Here is a 16,208-nt window from a genome sequence, read left to right as displayed (position 1 = left end):
TTGAGTCACGTCATCGAGATAAGATGAGTCCGGTGGGTTTAGGGTGGGGGGGGGAAGAAAAATTATAAATATAAAATAAATGATGGGAATTGAAACAAACCCTGTGATAGTATTTATTTTTGTATTGGACTGCTGTTTGTTGGTGACTGCTTTGTTGTTACTCAGGTTACGGAGTGCATCACGTTCTACTTTAAAGATATTTTGAAAACTTGTTTTATCGTCTTTTTCAATTTCCTCCAGTTCCTTGGTGATGGCTTTTTCAAAAGTAATGGACTCTGCCGAAATATTGGGCGGGTAGTAGGATCTGGGATGTAGCCCAGTCACATCCTTTTCTCTAGGTGTTAGCGGGTCTTGGTCCACCATCCCAAAGTGTTGACATAGTCGGGTGTTTCTCATCAGTTTCGCCAGCTCAATTCGGGTTTGAAATGCATCATGTGGTACAGTCGGCACAAAGCTGAGGCCGTTTTGTAGGACCTGGATTTCAATGGGAGTGAGGATGTAGGTTGAAAGGTTCATCACTAATAGTTCTGTGGTTGTGGCGCTCCCTTGCTCCTGGTGACTACGGGGGACCCCGGATATTGTCCTCGGCCTCTGCCTCTCTAGCCTCAGTATAAAAAAGGCCTTCTGTTGGCGTTTTGTCCTCGTTGGTTAGAACTGGCCTGGAATTGCACCCTTCTGTCACCCGATTGATTGTGGTTACGGGAATTGCTACGCTCATGTTCTCTGGATGTGCTCGGTCTGTTGTCCTCATCCGAACTCCCACTACTGAAGGTCCAAAGCACGGGTGTGTTCCGTTTTTTATCCTTGTTGTTTTGTCTGGGTTGCTATCCCCTCCTGTTGGGGTAGGTGGGTTTGTGAGCCGCCCCTCCTTGTGGTTCATCATAGTATGTATCTAGAACGTACGGATAGGTTTTCTCATGGGAGAAGGCTGCAATATCTATTTTCAATTTCTGTATTTTTTTTAAATTTAGGTTAGTCTTTGAATTCATTTATCAGGGCATCGAGTTCTTCCAATTTTTTCTTAAAGGTTTCTAGCACTTCCACAGCTTTTAATAGGTCGATCATGAGTTTTAAAGCGAGTTTTAGCCGTATTTATTATTAAAATCAACCATTTGTTGGTTATATAGCTCCAGTCTTTGCAGAACTGGATTTGGTCTAGAAAGATTATATTGAAACACTTTGCTTACCAAACCCCCTTTCGTTAATTACTTGCTGGGACTCCCTGTGACTTCCTTTTCACTATTGTTCATGTCTGGACGGATGTCAATTAGGTATCCGACATTGGTAGTACCTGATAGTAGGCCATATATGATCCACCTTTGTTCTCTTACACCTTTGACTTAATTATGGAGTATGCATATATGGGCATCCGCTCACAACCTGTAATAGGATGGTGATGAACTATGTGTCCCTTCTTCCTAAATGGATAGTAATACTAGTACTAGCAGTGTTGCTTAGGTGGATGACAACCAATTGTGTGGCATTCACATTGACTTGAATTGATGTTATTAGCTCTGAGGTGAATATGGCTACATACACTTCCTTTTGTTTCCCATAGGTTCCCTCTCCATGTGATCCAGCCGCACGGCACTTACAACTTGGGGGTAAAGTATTGACAATCCCTAGATGTTGAACCCTTCCTCCCTCAATATGGTCAGTCTTTTAATTACCAATACCAGACTGTACCAATTGATGTGAGCAGAAGACTGTCCTGATGATAGTCGCTTTACCTGCACACATGCCACAGAAACTGGTCGACACTTGGTTGCTACTTACAAGAGGCACAAATCACGCCTACCTTGTCGTTTGAGCATTCATTTTTACAAACTACACATAACCCGTCATATCTACATCATTTCACGACGGACTATGGGACTTGGTGTCTTCTTCGTCATTTGTTATGTCAAACATTGTATGTCAATGTATCTGTGCCGTTTTTAGACCTGAGTCCACCATGGCCAGAAAGACAATCTATTGGCTAATAAACTGACACATACCCCACTAGATGCCTCTCCAATTGACCATAGGTGTATCCTTTTAAGTGACCATTGAGCACGTCTCTTCCTTTTTCCACTTTTCCATAGTGGAAGAGAGTGGCATAGGTCCAACAAGGCTGAAAGTATTACTTACCTGGAAGTGGTTAGTTTATCTCTTTTTCTATCCACTGTTTGTAAGCGGCACAGCACCGTTACCTAGAAGAGGTTTTGTACTTAGGCAGGGATAGTTAGATATTCACTCTATCCCCTTCTGTCCTTCCATCCCAGCCTTGTTTGTACATGTACCCTCTCTTTGGGTACTAGTACATTGGTCCTAGTCCACATAGGCCTCTGGATTTCCTGATGAGCTATAACCCATTTTCCATACAGTGGTTTTTGCCCTATGTTTGTGTTAAAAACTATTTTAGAGTAAGGGCCAAACCCTGCTTACTCTCCCTCCCGCCCTCACGGTTCTTCTACCTGCCGTAACAAATACTTCAACTGGGCCGGGAGCCCTGGGCTTCCCCTTCCTGGGAGGGGGCTTTGGCTTGAGGGTTCTGGCCCGCTGGGCCCCTTCGTCTCCTTGCCTACCATTCCCATGCCTTCCTTTTTGAGCTGTGGTCCCTCCCGTCTTGCGATTAGTTCGGTGACAGATCCGCCCCTATATCGCCTCTATATCGAGGATATTCGCCCCCTCCTCCAAGGAGGTAATCCTTCTGTCTTTTGTCCAATTCAAACACAAGGCCGAACGGGAAAGTCCGTTTGTATCTTGTTAGGGAGAATTCTCAGAGATGTGCTAATTCCCTCCACCTTAGAGACCCCCAGCAACTTTGCTGGATTTTGAGGACTTGATTTTTTTTAACCTAGATAGAGTGAGACCCTTTTTCCCACTCTCATGCATTTTTATGTGATTCTTGAACAAGCGCAGTAAAGTGAAATTGACTTTACTTTCATTTGCAACTTTCTAGACCCAGCACACACTATCTTACAATAGGGTGCTGCAAGGGTTACCTAGTATCCCCTTTTTCTAGCTTCTCATGTAACAATTTTTATGTTACCCTTTCCTCACTAAATGGCTGGTGGCAGTGGTTTCGTTTTAACTACTGTGGTGTGCATTTATCGTGGGCTGCGTTTGCAGCTGCAGTAAAGCACCCAAGGGTGCAATCTTTGTCAAAATGGCCCGTTCTTCTTTTTTCGCCATTTCATTGTGGAAAGGTCCTTCCTGAGATTTACTCTGCTGTCCAAACCAAGTTTGGTCCCATTGTTCGCTTTGCCTCTGGCGGGATTCACGGATGAAGCCCGCCTCTGGCTCCAGAGTGTCTGGGGTGGCCAGGAAGTGAGGGAGGTGCCCGAAACTCCCTGTGCTTAGTCTCCTAGGAGACCCAAATGCTCTCTGTGGTGATTGGCCGGCTGACTGTCCGACAAGGACAGCCACCCTGCTGGGTGAATGACAGCTGGGCTGGAATGAATGAGGGAGAACTGAATAAAAGGCGAGGCTTTTGGCTTGGAAGGCAGAGTCGACCACTGGACGAAGGAACCGAAGAAGAGCTTGAAGAGGACGCCTGCTGTAACTTCTGGACCGCTGATTTGGCCAGTGAAGCCCTGCTGCTCTGCTGAAACACCAAATTCGTATCGACAGAGAAGCCCCCTGCAAGGGCAACTTCTCCCCTTGAGTTGGTGGGAACAACCAACTCCAAAGTAAGCCACCTGAACATCCATCTCGGAGCTGGTTGCATTTCCACAGAGATGCTGCTGGAAACCGTATAGCCAGAGAGAACAACACCAGATTGTGTACATTACTTTTAAGCTGGCCTAGAGCTTCAGGAAGATCCTCCGGACTCCCAGGAGGCAGGACTGACTGAGCCTGAGCACCCTCAACAGAGTGCGGGACCCCAGAAGCAAGGAAAGTCCTTCTCGACAGCCAGGAACCACAGTGTTGCTATTTGCGGTAGACGCGAGGAGCTGAAACACTGAACAGCCACTGAAAGTGAAGTTTGCCGGTTGTGATTTTTGACCGTCCCAATGCAGGAGTCCCTGACGTCCTTCCTCTTGTCCCCACGACTGAGGCACAGGAACAGTGAGATCTGCAGAGCTGCACAGGAACAGGAGTCTTCTGCTGCATCTTTTCTTGATTTTTAAAGGTACTGTACAAAGTCTGAGAGAACTTAACTCTTACTGTAGAGTTTATTGCATCTTCTACTACTCACAAGTCTAATCAACTTGTGGCCCTACATTTGATTATTCTTTTCTTCAAAGACTTCTAAAACATTGTGCAATGACTTTTCCATGTACCTACCAGAAGTGCTTCATCCTATATACGACTTTTGCCCATTGCCTTTGGCCTAGCCTATTGTTCTGAATGACCAAAAGTGTTTGCCTGCTTAAGAATATTTGTGGTCTCTTGTATGTTCTAAATAAGCTTTTCCTTTGACTTATTAATATATGATTCTAAACGCAACCGTGATATATTAATGTCCCCAGCACCCTAGCAATTGAAGTCACCTGAGGGTGTAGGTAGCGTCTGTGGGCCATCCCAAAAGGTTATCTATTGATTTAGAGATAATAAGAATGTCGATTTCATGAAGTGTATTTGAGTGTTACTATTATATTGCTCCCTTCTGAAGAAGGCTTATTCTAACTGACTGACAAATAAATTAATAATTGTTTATTCAACAAACCTTGGGTGTAACAGTTTATTTGAATACTTGTAACTGCAAATCTCTGTGACTCCACTACAGCTCACATTGACCCCTCTTGAGATAAACCTGGCTGCTCAACACGCTACCAAAACTGTGTAGTACAAGCTTATACCAAAGGTTGGGTTTCCTATACCTGTAGTAAGTTATTTATAGTGTTCCCAGAGGGTGCTGCATACAAACTTTGCCTAACACATCTGAGGCCTCTTTTCGCTAGCTCCTGCGTTATCGGGCGCATCTGCCTTCTCTTGTTGAGGGTGATTTGAGAGTGGTCCTGCTATAATTGGATAGCAGACCCGTAGAAATTCAGATTATGCAAGCACTTTGCGACCCTTAGGATCTCCTCCTTTTGCGTGTACTCATGTAGTGCCACCAGCGTATCCCTTGGCCTAGCCCCAGGTTCATTCCTTTTGGGCTATACTCTATGCACTCTGTCGACCAGGACCTCTTCTGGGTTTGCGACTTCAGCTAGGGAGGCAAATATTAATTTCACCGTCTGGCAGAGTCCCCCATCCCCCACTGTCTCAGGTATCAACTTCACTCTTCTATTCGCCCTTGTCGACCTTTTCTTGAGGTCTTAGGTCTGAAGTTCTAAGTTGTGCGTGGCCCTGGCCAGGTTTTTTACCAAGTCCTGTACCTTGTTAGCGTCATCCGCCAGTTCCTGGCTATTCTGTCGCCAAAAGATTGAAAATATTCCTCTAACAGTTTTTTCGTGACCCCTTTGTCCTCGTGTTCTTCTCCCTGGGGGTGTCCTCATCAACCCTAGCTCCTTCTTTCCCATTCTCTGACAGGGTGCCTTCATCCTTCCTCCATAGTTTCTGGAGCATCCTGTCCGGACACCTCTTGTCCCCTTTTACTGGGGTCGCAGGAGCTTTCCCTGTTTTTTTTGACATAGTGGGTTGTGGGTGGGGGCTGTCGACAGACTCCAAGTGCCCCTCTGTTGGTTGAATCTCACTCCACTTCCAGCGGGACCACTCTGCGCCGTAACTCTTTTGCGAGGGCTACTCCACGAAATCTCCCCAAGGGGAGAGTGATCAGCTCTAGGGGATGATGGATGCCTCGTGATTGCCCTCCCTCTTTGCTCCCTGTCCTCCTTAGTGGGGGCCCCAAAGCACTAGTGCTATTCCTCTTAAACCCTGGAGCCAGACAAGGGCCGCGCTCCAGGCCCCACCGGGCAGGGTGTCCGTCTTCTGCTATCCTCCTGTTGTCCACGTGTGCCCCTCTCAAGCCCACCGTACCAAGGAGGGAGGGCAGGTGCCTGCTTCTTGTGTGCCGGCTGTGTGACCTTTTGGTTCCTGGCTCTGTGATGGGGCGCCTCAGGGTCTATTGATTCCCACTTGTTGACCCTGTAGACGGGCCTTGCTCCTAGGTCCTCGCCCGAGCTCCGGGTTGCTGCTCAGGCTATCCTTCCCATATGTCCCGCAGGTGCTGATCCGGCCCAGGGGAATGCCCTCCTCGGCCCCCCGGCCGCCACAAATGATGGCAGCAGGTATAAGCGGCATCCCTCGGGGGCCCCCCTCTCTGAGTCCACTTCTCCTTTGTCAGATTATCCCTGGGGAGGAGGGGCCGGGGGAAAATGAATATGATGGGCGCTCACCTTAAAAGTAGTTGATTGGAGTGCGTGGAGAGGCACTCCGTTACTGGGGCGGCCTCCGGTGCGCACTCCCAGACCCCGGCTCCGTCTCCGCGGGACTACAAGATCCGGGCGTCACCCTTGCTGCCGCTGGTCTTGTGGGTTCTTCGGTTGCACCTTCTCCTGGGGAGTCAGACACCAGCCTGCTCTCGCAGCTCTGCCCCGAGCCGCCGTGCTTCACCCTCGGTCACGGGCCGGGCCCCTCCAGCTCCTGTCCAGCTGAGCCGTAGTGATGGCTTTCAGGCCGGCTTACCAAACTCTCCCCGGCTTTGCTTGTGGGGGCCAGAGCCTGCCTCCCTCCTCAGTGGGTCTGGACCTGGCCCCCACTCCACTACGGGCAAGTCTCGGGTCCAGGGTGGGCCGATCTGTTCCAAGCCCCAGCGTGCCCCGCTCCTCCACTTCTCAGGCTCCTGTAGGCTGCCGGCACGACCGCCGCACCTCCGCTCTTCTTTACCGGGTGTGGGGTGCAACCCCTGCTGTGCGTGTGCAGGACGGCTCCCCACCCGCTGCCTCTTTGCCGCCGGCGTCTCCCTGCTCCCGGGGGAGCTATGCCTCTCGGGCTTCCCGCTCTGCTTCCTCCACCCACCGGCGGTGGGTAACCCTCCTGGGTGTCACAAGTGCACTCGCTGGCTCTACTGCAGCCAAGGGAATTGAGCCAGTGGTCCCGCTGAGAAGAAAAACACACCAGAGGAGGGGATTTTATGCATATTTTCCACCATTTTAACAATGGGGACTAGGGAGCACCTCCAGCTCAGTGTCGTCCCTCCGGTGGCCCTCTTGGATCCTCTTTGAAGGTTTTTAAACCGCAGGCAAAAAAATAAATGTTTAGTTCTATGAGCTCTATTTATGAGGAGGAGGAGGTGGTCTTGACACTATCCCAGAAGTGGAATTTGGCACACCTGATGGATCTGGACATGCGGATGCTTCGTACAGATCAGTCATGTCTGAAGTTGTAGAATATCTGGGCTGGGGAGGTCTACAGTGTAACATGAGCAGGATGACTTGCTTGATATTTTGGATAAGGGGGCTGCCTATGGACTCAATACTTCCATTCCATACAGCAGTCAAGAATAGAGTCTTGGAGAATTGGACAAAACCAGACTCTACTCCTGCAGTGCATAAGGATTTCACCAAAAAGTATAGCGCCTTCTCCATGGATCCAGAGTTTCTTTTTAAATACCCAAGCCCAGAAACCCTGGTGGGACAGGGACCCACTTCAGCTTCTAAGGGGGCGGCGTACTCCACAATTCCACCAGACAGGGATAATAAAAGGGTAGACAGCCTGGGGAAGAGAGTTTTCTCTGCTGGGAGCATGGCGTTAAAGGCAATGCTACCTATGCCTTAGCCAAGTACACATATGCCTTATGGGAGGTGACTGCTATGGCGGCACAGCATGTCCGAGAAGGTGACGCGAGAGAAGGCTTTTTGAGTATCATTCAAGTTGGAAAAGACGCTATGTGTCTTTGCAATCGGGTTTGGACACAGCTGACTGTGTATGTCTCTGTGGCTGCTTGTACAGTTCCCAGGCGATTCGCCTGGCAAAGAAAATCAGGTTTTACTCCTGATGTGTAGTCCAGACCTTTGGACATGGCGTTTGAGGGGTTGCAACCGTTTGGATCCAAGGTGGATGAGAGCCTTGAGAAGCTGCAATCCTCTAAGGCAGCTGGTCAATCTCTCGGTGCTGCGATTAGACAGCCTCCGTAGGGTCGGTCTGCTCCATAATCATTCGATTTTCTGAGGTCACTCAGTCTCATAGCATCCTGCATCTTTCTGGTGCCAGAAGCCCGTCTGAGGATGAGTCCCTTCAGTGGGCCCTCAGATCCCAGTTTGCGCAGTTCTCTGGCAGAATGACGGATCTGGCCCAGATTCTGAACAAGCTCATGCAGGTTCTCCTGTGGTGGGCCTGCAAGGAGAATGTGTTGGAAGGGGAACCTTTTTGACAACCATGGCCAGAGATTACGGTAGTTACGGACGCTTCTCACACAGAGAAAGTTCAGGAAATTCAGCGTCCCGATTCCTTAGGATAGGGCCACATGATGTCGTACCCGGAACTTCTGGAAATGTCCTCTACCCTCCAATTTGTCTTCTCCCAAAGGGAGGATCTCCTCTCGCAAGAGGAAAGCCGCATTCTTCAACCTGAAATCAGGACCCTCAAACTTCACAGTTGCTTTCTGAAACGTTAAGAAACAAAGATTGGAACCTTCTGGAAGAATTCATGGAGGTGTTGCTTTCGGCCAGAAGGCCTGCAAAAGAACCTCTGTACTGCTGCCGTTGGAACAGGTTTTGCAGCTGGTGTAGAGATAAATGATTTGATCCATTCTCTTGTGACACTCTATCAGCGTTGTCTTTTCTTCTGCATCTAACCTATCAGGGGCTGCATGTTTCTACAACCAAAGGCTATCTGGCTTTGCTGTCCAATTTTAAGCGCTACCGGAACAAGGTTCCTACTTCAAGGTCCATGTTGTCATTCAATTTTTGAAAGGGTTGACTATTATCTTCCTGCCGGGTCCCTTTATTCCAGTTTGGGACCTCAACCTAGTCTTGAGCTTTTTGATGGGGGCTCCTTTTGAGCCCTTGCATTCATGCCCTCCTAGGATGCTTTCTTTGTAAACTGTGTTTTTTGACAGCCAATACCTCTGCTTGCAGATTTAGTGATCTTAAAGCTTTGTCCTCCAAACAACCATTTACAGTTTTTTATAAAGACAAAGTAGTCTTGACAGTTCTCCCCTCATTTCTTCCTAAGGTAGTGTCAGAATTTCATTTGGCGCCTACCAGTGTTTTGACTGCCTTCGACCCTCCTCCTCATCCATCTGAAGAGGAGGAAAGGCTCCACAGACTGGACCCTAAGAGTGTTAAGGTTTTATATTAATAGGCTCTCTAAACTGAAACAGGATGATCAACTTTTTGTTGGCTATTCGGGCCATAAAATAGGGCAGCAGCTACAAAACAAACACTGTCTCATTGGATAATCCTGTGCATTTCCGAGTGCTACAATCTGACTGGGAAAGAAATTCCTGAGGGTTTAAGGGCTCGTTCAACTAGCCACTTCCTCAGCCCTTCAGAGGGGGTGCTGTTGCAAGATATTTGCAATGCCACCACCTGGACTTCATTGCTTACCTTCAGAAAGGATTCCCTATTGGGCCAGGAAACCAGATTTGGGAAAGGTGTCACAAACTGTAAATCAAAAATAAATTCTCCTTTCCCACCTCCTACCAAGCACGGCTATGGGAGTCTTATCAAAGATGTGGAATATGTGGGAGGACATAATCCATTCGAAGATCACATTACTTAAACCTGGTAATGTTTTTCGACTGGATGTTCCTCCCACGTATTCCTCATCACCCCTCCCACGTATTCCACATCGCCCCTCCCACGTATTCCACATCGCCCCTCCCACCATAACCCTCTGTCAGTAGAGAGTTTCCGTGATTTACACCTTCCTCTCTGTTAATGGTCACATCTTTCTCCCCGTCGACACTGATGTGTTGGTGAAGCGAAAACATGAACTGAGGCAACGGGCGTGGTGCGTGCCATTGATATCAACGCCATACGCGAGACGGACGGAGGCCATTTAGGGACACGTGGTCGGCGGCGACGCATGGCACCCTCTGCTGTGAAAAGTTTCTGAGCTGAAAGCAGGATATCGCAAAATATCAAATATGAGGAATACGTGGGAGGAACATCAGTCGATAGAACATTGCCAGCGGTAAGTAATTTGTTGTTCGAAGGATTTGTATGTTTGCTAATTTATTTATTCTAAACCGATCAGTGATAAAACTATTGATTACTTACCTGGTTCTATTTCTTTTTGCACTTGCTTTGCTGCACTACTGGTATATTGAAAAGTGAAACTAACTGTATTTAAAGGGAAGTGTGTGTGATCTAAGCAGAGCACACCAAGGTGAAAGTGTATTATATTAGTAGTGAATGTTTGTGTGTTACTTACTTGTGGTATTTAATTGATCAGGATTGTTTAAGGCCGGAATAAAGAACAGTATTTATATTGATTCTGCCTATCCTGTATCTTTAGAGGTGCTCTGTGTATGCTGTACTGAACCCTTTAGCACCCTTACACCTTCATAAGCCTTGCTGTTCAGTCACACTACCCAGATAGTTTGGCTAGACATTGTTGTTTTTGTTCATCAGAATAGGGTGGCATCTCTGAATTTGTCCACAGGGCATATTCTAAAAATCCATCTCAACAGGTCTGTTTTGAATAGTCTTGCTTTTTTGTACATTACATATCCAACACCCTCTCCAAGTTTCCTTCAATCTAATTTTTTTCCTTTTCTCCTGTTGGAATGTTGCAGTCCGTCAGGAGCAGGAGCTGCGCAATGGAGGGGCTGTGGACAAGAAACTAACCACACTGGCTGACCTCTTCAGACCTCCCATTGATCTGATGCACAAGGGCAGCTTTGACACAGTGAGTAGGGAGGGGGGAAGAGGTGTTCTAAAAGAACTGCATCTTTGTCTTAAAGGCAAAGTTTCCATCTCCCAAACACAGTGTTACACTTGGATAACCGTTATATGCTTGTGCAGCTCGATCTCTCCACTGTCTTTCGTTGACCTATCTGTTGGACATAGCAGAAATCAATCCGGCTGCAGGTTGTTCCCAGTTTATTGAACTTGGAACATGTCTTTAAGTCCTTAATATTGTCCTGCATAGTTCCTGTAAAGCCGCACTCTCTCCAATGGTTTTTGTTAGGGAGAATTCTCAGAAATATACTAATTCCGTCGACCTTGGAGACCCCCAGCAACTTTCCTGGATTTTGAGGACTTTATTTTTCTAACCTGGAGCGAGTGAGACCCTTTTTATCCACTCATGGATTTTAATGTGATTTTCGGACACTGTTTCTTTTGGTTGTGAAGTCTGATAAATTCCATAGGCATCATCTTTTAAGTTGTGGCACACAGTGCCTTCACTGCATTGACACAGGGAAGTCTTTTCAGATTTCCCAAAGGTTTAACTACCTTCTCTGGGATAAACAACTGTTTCCCAGAGCAGTAAAGTGAAATTGACTTTACTTACATTTGTAACTTTCTAGACCCAGCTCACACTATTTTACAATAGGGTTCTGGAGGAGTTACCTAATATCCCCTTTGTCTAGCTTCTCATTTAACACTTTTATGTTACCCTTTCCTCACTGAATGGCTGGTGTCAGTGGTTTCGTTTTAACTACCGTGGTGTGCATTTACTGCGGGCTGCGTTCGCAGCTGCCATAAAGCACCCAAGGGCACCATTTTTGTCAAAATGGCCTGGTCTTCTTTTTTTCACCATTTCTTTGTGGAAAGGTCCTTCTTGAAATTTACTCTGCACGCCAAACCAGGTTTGTTCCCATTGTTAGCTTTGCCTTTGCCGGGATTCACGGGTGAAGCCTGCCTCTGGCTCCAGGGTGTCTGGGGTGGGTAGGAAGTGAGGGAGGTTCCCGAAACTCCCTGTGCTTAGTTTCCGCAGAGACCCAAATGCACTCTGTGATGATTGGTCGGCTGACTGGCCGGCAAAGACATCCACCCTGCTGGGTGACTGACAGCTAGGCCGGAATGAATGGGAGAGAACTGAATAAAAGGAGAGGCTTTTGGCTTGGAAGGCAGAGTCGACCACTGGACGAAGGAACTAAAGAAGACACCTGCTGCTACTCCTGGACCGTTGGTTTGCCCGGTGAAGCCCTGCTGCTGTGCGCTGAAACCCCAAATTCGTATCGACAGAGAAGCCCCTGCAAGGATGACTTCTCCCATTGAGTTGGTGGGACCAATCAACTCCAAAGTAAGCCACTTGGACATTCTCTCTGAGTTGGTTGCATTTCCACAGAGTTGCTGCTGGAAAGCAAAACCCCAGGTAGAGGAACACCAGATTATATGTGTTGCTTTTAAGTTGGCCAAGAGCTCCAGGAAGATCCTCCGGACTCCCAGGAAGCAGAACTGACCGAGCCTGAGTCCCCTCAACGGAATGCGGGACCCCAGAAGCAAGGAAAGTCCATCTCGAAAGCCAGAAACTGCGGTGTTGCTATTTGCGGTAGTCCCGAGGAGCCGAAACACAGAAGTGCCACTTGTTTGAAAGATTGCTGGTTGCGAGCGGTGACTGTCCCATTGCAGAGCAGGAGTCCCCAGAAGTCCTCCCTCTTGTCCCCACGACTGAGGCCCAGGAACAGTGAGATCTGCAGAGCTGCACAGGAACAGAGGTCATCTGCTGCACCTTTTCTTCAATACAAAGGTACTGTAAAGTCTGAGAGAATTTACCTCTCATTGTAGAGTTGCCTGCATCTTCTACTACCCACAAGCCTAATCAGCTTGTGGCCCTACATTTTATTCTTCTTTTCTTTAAAGACTTCTGAAACATTGTGCAAAGACTTTTTCTAATTATCTACCAGAATTGCTTCATCCTATATAAGACTTTTGCCCATTGACTTTGGCCTAGCCTGTTATACTGAATGACTCTGCTTAGGGGATCCAAAAGTATTTGCCTACTTAAGAATATTTGTGGTCTCTTGTTTGTTCTAATAACCTTTTCCTTTTACCAACTTTTAACAGTGTTGTAAATGCAAACAGTAAGATATTGATGTCCCCAGCACCCTAGCTATTGAAGTTACCGGTTGTCTGTGGGCCATCCGAAAAGGGTCTTTACTGATTTATAAACTAAGAGTGTATAGTATTGAAGTGTATTTGTGTTGCGTTTTATATTGCTCCCTTCTGAAGAAGGCTTCTTCTAACTGACTGATAAATACATTAATTGTTTATTCAAGAAACATTTTGTGTAAGTGTTTATTTGAATACTTGTCACTGTGAATCTGTGTTTCTCCACTACAGCTCACATTGACCCCTCTTGAGATCAGCCTGGCTGCTCAACACGCTACCAAACTGTATTACAAGCTTATACCAAAGGTTGGGTTTCCTATTACCTGTAGTCAGAGTTGCTGTAGTGCACCCTAAGGGTACTCCATACAAACTTTGCATAACAGTTTTCAACATATCTATACTGCCCCAATGGTGGGTTAGTAAAGTTTTTCTTTTGTACCTCCCCCCCACCCCAATTTACTTTCATGGTATCCACATCATATTTGCTATTGATTAGGACCTTGAGTGACTTCCAATGGATTTTGTCCTGCCACAAATTCCTCATCTTTGATATACCGATATCCTGCCTGTAGTCTTGGAAACTTTTTCGACTGCAGAGGAAGCTGTACATCGCCCATGTCCCTCTGCGGTTTCCATTTCCGGATGTGATGTCGATGATTGTATAAATAGCACGCACTGTGCCCATTGCTTCAGAATGGTTTGACTTGCCTCAGCGTTTCTTTTGACAGTTCTATTTACACTTTGACCGTTCTATTGAAATTTTTTTGAATTCTTTAAAAATGTTTACTCCAAAGTCACTTTTTAAGAGATGTGTGGACTGTGACACGAAGAAGTCGATCACAGATCTGTGCAGGTTGTGTCTCTGGTGTCTCGGTAAGAAGCACTAAATAGAGTAAAGCTCCTTACAGTTGATAACCAACAATGCCTTAAAAGAGAGACGGTTGAAACTTGGCCTAGCCTGGTCGGTTTCAAAATCTGTCCTCTGCTCCTTTCAGGAGGAAATAGTCTGAAAGCAGAAGTTTTGCAGGGGACCAATCACCTGAAACGCCTAAGAAACCCTCCAAACATTCAAAGCGGTTGAGGTCTTGGAGCGATTCGCGTCATTCTTCGTCCTCACGAAAAAGATCGAGGAAGAGGCGCCATTGTCTTCGTCTTTCGATTCCTCACCTAACAAGAGACGGGTGTTTTTTCCTTGAAAAAGACTGCTTCAGTCAAAAAATGGACTTTTTTTCAAAGGTGGCTCTGCCTGGTCCCTCAAACGAGCAAAAAAAGTCCAGCGATCCTGCTAGGCAAGATTGTGTGCAGTACCCTGTGGGTGCGCTACAGCAACCTTGACCTCCTGGTAATAGGAAACCAAACTTTGGTATAAGTCTGTACTACACAGGTTGGTAGTATGGCTGAGCAGCCAGGCTTATCTCAAGAGGGGTCAATGTGAGCTGCAGGGGAGTTACACAGAGATTCACAGTGACAAGTAGTCACACTCTTACACACAAGGTTTCTTGATTAAACAATTATTAATTTAACAGTCAGTTGAAAAAGCCTTCTTCAGAAGGGAGCAATATAACAGTAACACACAAATACACTCCAAAATACACACTCTTAGTTTCTCTAAATCAGCAGGTACCCATTTGGGATGGCACACAGACACTTCCTGCGCCCTCAGGTGACTTAAATAACAATGACAGTATGAGCCGCGGCCGGCAGGCTCCAGTTCGGTTTACGCAGCGGAGACGCTGACACGCGGAAACGCTTCTACATATAATTGAGTGCAATTGCATGTGACAGTGGAGCGCATGAGAAATTATCTTTTATCAATTAACCCTATTCAGGCCCAAACTGAACACACCTGACTCACAGCCTCAGTTGAAGGGCAAGTGCCCGAAACACGTGTCAGGCTACCTCAGTGTCAATTAAAATCTACTATACCACTTTGGACTCAACTAGTGTTTACGCGCAGTGTGGTTGCAAAACAATTGCTCTTGTGGTTCCTTACCTGGCGGCAGATTCTGCAAATCCCGCCTCCTGCATTCACCTGCAGCTCTATTCACTCCAACTAAATGCATTAGATCCTAGCGCTGAACCTCAAACCTCCCCCCCCTTGCCAATTAATTCGTTTGTTGAAAAAGTAGAATCAATCTAGGGCCACAAGCTGGGAGGATTGTGAGGGGCAGAAATGGCAAGGCAACCAAGACAAGTCTCAACTGAGAAAAAGTAAGGCTACACAACAAGAGGTAAGTCCCCTTAGTTTTACAGTACCTTTGGTTAGAAGAAATTGTTCCAGCTGGCTTCTATTCCTGTAAAGCTCTGCAGATACTGTTGTTCCTGGGCCTCAGTCGTGGGGACAAGAGGGAGGACTTCTTGGGACTCCTGCATTGCAATGGGATGGTCAACAACGGCAAAGGGCAAACTTCAATTCAGCGGCACTTTACGGTTTCAGCTCCTTGCCTCTCAGCAAATAGCACCACTGCGGTTCTTGGCTACCAATATGGACTTTCCTTGTATCTGGGTCCAGCACTCTGTTGAGGTTCCTCAGGCTTGGTCAGTCCTGCTTCCTGGGAGAACGGAGGATCTTCCTGGAGGTCGGGGGGGCCGACTTAAAAGTGATGCACCCAATCTGGTGTTCCTCTCCCTGGCCCTTCGGTTCCAGCAGCAGTGGAAGTACAGTTGGCTCAGAGAGGATATCCAGACAAGTTACCTTTGGGGTTGATTTGTCCCACCAATCCAAAGGGAGAAGTCATCCTTGCAGGGCTTCTCGAGTCGAGGTGAATTCGGAGCTTCAGCAGGGCTTCACCGGGCAAACCAATGGTCCAGAAGTTGCAGCAGACGTCTCTTCCAAGTTCTTCTTTGGATTCCTTCGTCCAGTGGTCGACTCTGCCTTCCAAGCCAAAAAGCCTTTTCGAAGGGATTGTGTCCTCCGACGTATTCCTTATCTTTGATAATACGTTTCCAGCTTGCTGGCCTCAATTTTTTTCTGTAGAGGGTGCTGCGCGTCGACGTCCACCGAGTCGATGACCTTCGACGGCCACCGTATTGGCGCCGACGTCACCATGCCCATAAATAGCCATGCGCTGCGTCCGTTGCTCAGTTCCGTTTTTCTGCGCTTTGTGGGGCCTTGGAACATCGTTGCTCAGTTCAGTCAGGATAACCCTCTATATCTACTCTAATAAATACCAACTCATTCTCGATGGCATTTTCATCGAAACCGACGACGCCGCGATCCGGCTTCAAGAAATGTCGAGACTGCTGTAAAAAAAATGCCGATAACTGATCCACACAGGATCTGCTTGTGGTGCTTGGGAGCCGAGCACCATTGTTCGCAGTGTGAGGACT

At 47.2% G+C, this 16,208-nt stretch overlaps 1 protein-coding gene across 1 annotated transcript in view; it reads left to right on the top strand.

The window, feature by feature from the left end:
• The window catches only part of UBXN7 (UBX domain protein 7), a 1,247,298-nt gene that overhangs the window by 724,931 nt on the left and 506,159 nt on the right, over positions 1 to 16,208 (top strand). The window contains exon 5 of the mRNA XM_069618093.1: positions 10,616 to 10,728. Within this exon, the coding sequence (XP_069474194.1) occupies positions 10,616 to 10,728 (113 nt within the window). The remainder of the gene's footprint in view (positions 1 to 10,615; positions 10,729 to 16,208) is intronic.

This window comes from Ambystoma mexicanum, chromosome 10, assembly GCF_040938575.1.
Source record: "Ambystoma mexicanum isolate Mex_15411 chromosome 10, UKY_AmexF1_1, whole genome shotgun sequence".
Taxonomy (NCBI): domain Eukaryota; kingdom Metazoa; phylum Chordata; class Amphibia; order Caudata; family Ambystomatidae; genus Ambystoma; species Ambystoma mexicanum.
Note: the sequence above shows the minus strand (reverse complement) of the source record. Positions and strands in the feature narration are given on the sequence as shown.